This window comes from Fukomys damarensis, unplaced genomic scaffold, assembly GCF_012274545.1.
Source record: "Fukomys damarensis isolate Sample0158 unplaced genomic scaffold, DMR_v1.0_HiC HiC_scaffold_1, whole genome shotgun sequence".
Lineage (NCBI taxonomy): Eukaryota > Metazoa > Chordata > Mammalia > Rodentia > Bathyergidae > Fukomys > Fukomys damarensis.
This window is the reverse complement of record NW_022900913.1, coordinates 27497346-27500957: the sequence shown is the minus strand read 5'-3', so window position 1 is coordinate 27500957 and position 3612 is coordinate 27497346. Positions and strand designations below refer to the sequence as shown.

General features: G+C 38.2%; 1 protein-coding gene across 8 annotated transcripts in view; it reads right to left on the bottom strand.

Annotated features, from left to right (window-relative positions):
* Spef2 (sperm flagellar 2) overlaps positions 1 to 331 on the bottom strand; it is a 172462-nt gene extending 172131 nt beyond the window's left edge. For 7 of the 8 annotated variants that reach the window (XM_033759234.1, XM_033759304.1, XM_033759177.1 and 4 more), the window contains exon 1: positions 59 to 331. In XM_033759234.1, the coding sequence (XP_033615125.1) occupies positions 59 to 116 (58 nt within the window). In that variant the 5' untranslated portion in view covers positions 117 to 331. The remainder of the gene's footprint in view (positions 1 to 58) is intronic. The other variant, XM_019204734.2, reaches the window with a different exon arrangement.
* Positions 332 to 3612: the final 3281 nt, after the last annotated feature.

Here is a 3612-nt window from a genome sequence, read left to right as displayed (position 1 = left end):
TCCTCCCGCCGCTTCCCCGCGCCCGCTGGCCCGCTGGCCCTCGGCCGTGCTCACTCACTCACTGTCCGGGACACCTTCAACTCCTGATTGAGCCATTGGCAGAGGATCTCGGACATGCTCGCCCGCGGCTCAGACAGCAAGCAAGTGCTAGGAACTCGCCGGCAACAGGCCCAGGCTCGCGTCCTTCGGTTTCCCAGGGCAACCCGTTGCTAAGGAAGCGTACCCAGACAGGCTAGGTGACAGACTCCACGAAGAGGGAACGCCGGAGCTCAGCCACGGGGGACAGAAATTGTCGCCTGCCCCCTGCTGGCGCGTAAGAACTGAGCATGCGTAAACTCAGGAGGCTGCCAGCGTCTGGCAGCAATTATCAATATTTTTTGAAAACATTGCCTATTATTTTAATTATAAATCCTTATTTCTCTTGGGTAAATAATGAAGCTTGGACCGTAAAGAGCTGTTCTGACATCACAAACTGGTGAATAAAGTGGTGCTGTCTACTGAAATGAATTTTAAAATCGACCTGGTTCTTTAAAATATTAATCGCAACACTTTTCATAATTGGGACTCTATCGATAAAGTACAAGCTTTGCCATCAGATAAGCCTTGGTTCTGATGTCTGATTTTCATCTGATTAGCTGACTTCCTTTTGACTTCGGAAAAGCTACTTGACCTGCCTTAACCTCAGCTTCCTTATCTGCAGGACGAGGACATCAATATTTGTGTTACAGAGTTGTGAGCGTTAGATGAACAAAACAAAACAAAACTAAAAAACCCCACAGTAATTCCTGGCTCATAGTAGAAGCTAAACACATTTCTTTTCTCTAAGGTTATGTGAATTTTTGCATTTTGTTACTGCTTGGCTGAGTTTTGAATAGCATAGAGTTGCTTATATTTTAAAACTTTTTGAGGCAATTATTTCAAATAGCTGCTTTGACTTTTGGACTAATTAAATATTTATTCATACTTCATAGGCAGATTTTTAAAATCTTATTTGTTCTCCCACATATGCCTTCTGCTCATTTCTTCATTTCCTCTCTCCTCATCTTACATTATTTTCTTACCATTTCTCAGGGTGTTTTATTATGACTTTGCTCATTTGATATTCAGTTTTGCGACAGCTGTTGCCCACCAACCATTCTGGGCGTCCTTGTCTCTCCCTCTATTTCCCATCCTGTGCAACTGATACAATTCCTTTTCCCAAAGCCCTACCCTATTCCTCCACACAAACATTGCCACGTATCCCACTAGAGCAGTGTGCACCATTACCCAGTTCAGGTGACTCCTTCACTGTTAATGAGGCTCCTTCTGTAGTTCATGTAGAAGCTTCACATAAAACAGAATAAAATAAACTTGAATAGACTATCGCAGGGGCCATTGTACATAATAAGGAATAGCACATCTTTATACCTATGGGTGATTTAGAAGGAGGAAGAGAACATTTTTGCTTCATCTATATGCTTATGCATTGTGTGTGTGATTACATGTAGTATGTGCGGTTACATGTGGAACATAAATAGGTGCATATATATTTATATATTTCTTTTTTGCTATTCATTTGTTTTAATTTATTAGTACATTTTTTTTTGTCTTGAGTTCATTGGTACATTTTAGGTATACAGTATGGTTATATTCATCATGGGGATCTTGTACCTTTACATGACAGGTGGTCTTGGTTCTCATTTTTTCCCCACACCCCTGTCCTCCATTCACCCCCCCCTCCTCCCTATTTAAAAAACATTTTATTTCCATTTTTAAATTTTCTCATATTTTTTCTTTTCCCTTATTTCCTTTCCCCTGCCCTTCCCACTTCCCCTTCACCTTTAGGACTTTTCTTCCTATTACACATTGTCAATTATACCATTAGGATCTTATGTACAATTATAGTTTTTCACACCAGAGAAACTATTCGGTATTTACACATGTGTGATTTATTTATTTCACTTAAGAGTATATTCTCAATGTGCATCCATTTTCCTATGAATCACTCTAATTTCTCAATCTTTATGGCTAATATTCCATTTTATAGAAAAACCACATCTTCTTTATCCAGTCTCCGAGGGGCAAATGGGCTGTTTCCAAGTTTTAGCTATTATGAACTGTGCTGCTATAAACATAGGTGTGCAAATAGTTCATGTCTTTGATACATAATAATCAGTCATCTTGGGTGATTTGGTACATTTAGGGGCTTTTTGGCTATTTCCAAGATTTAGCTATTACAAACTGTGCTGCTATAAAGAAGGGTACACATATATCACTGTGGTTTGATGCTTTTAATTCCTTTGGGAAGATACCATGAAGGACTGTAGCTGGGTCAAATGGGACTTCTAGTGTTAGTTTTGTTAGGAAACTCCACACTGATTTCCAAAATGGTTGCACCAATCTACACTTCTACCAATAGTGGAGAAGGGTTTCTTTCTAGGCCCACTAGCATTAATTATCAGTTGATTTATTGATAGTAGCTATTCTTTCTGGATTACATGGACTGTCAGCATTGTTTTTATTTGTATGATTCAAATGACCAGTGATGATGAACATTGCTTCATATATTTATTTGCTGTGTGTGTTCATCTCAGATGCTCATTTTTTATTGGGTCTCTAAATTTTGAGGGTTGATCTTTTCAGTTCTTCATATATGTTCTAGATATTAGTCTTTTTTCTGAGAAGCAGCTGGCAAAATTTTTTTCCCACTCTGTTGGTTGTCCCTTCATTCTGTTGGTGATTTGTTTTGCTCTGAAAAACACTTTTTTAAAAGATGGAACTTCAGTTGTTGATTCTTTTTTTAAAATTGAGTTTATTGGTACATGTTAGGTATACAGTACAGTTACATTCATTGCTGGGATCTTGTACCTTTACATGACAGGTCTTGGTTCTCATTTTTTCCCATTGTCCCTGCCCTCCCTTCATTCCCTCCTCCCCTCCCCATTTACAAACATTTTATTTCCATTTTTTCATTTTCTCATATTTTTTCCTTTCCCTTTTTCCCTTTCCCCTACCCTTTCACTTTCCCTATACTGTTAGCACTTTTCATCCTAATTCACATTGTTAATTATCTCATTAGGATCTTGTGTACTATTATGGTTTTTCACACCAGAGAAACTATTCGGTATTTACACGTGTGACTTATTTATTGTACTTAGGAGTATATCCTCAAAATGTATCCATTTTTCTATGAATGACTCTAATCTCTCATTCTTTATGGCTGAGTAGTATTCCATTTTATAGAAAAACCACATCTTCTTTATCCAGTTTCCAACTGATGGGCAAATGGGCTGTTTCCATGTTTTAGCTATTACAAACTGTGCCGCTATAAACATAGGTGCACATATATCACTGTGATATCATTATGCATAACAAATTTGTAGAGTAAAAACATACTGTGAAGTAAAAGTAAAGAATGAAATAACAAATAGGAAGAAAAGGGCTAAAGGTGTAGGGAAAGTGGGAAGGGTACGGGAAAGGTAGTAAGGGAAAAGAAAAAAATATGAGAAAGTGAAAAAATGGAAATAAAGTATTTTGTAAATGGGGAGGAGAGGAGGGGGTGAAGGGAGGGCAGGGACAAGGGAAAAAAAATGAGAACCAAGACCTGTCAAAGTAGATCAAAGATCTAAATAC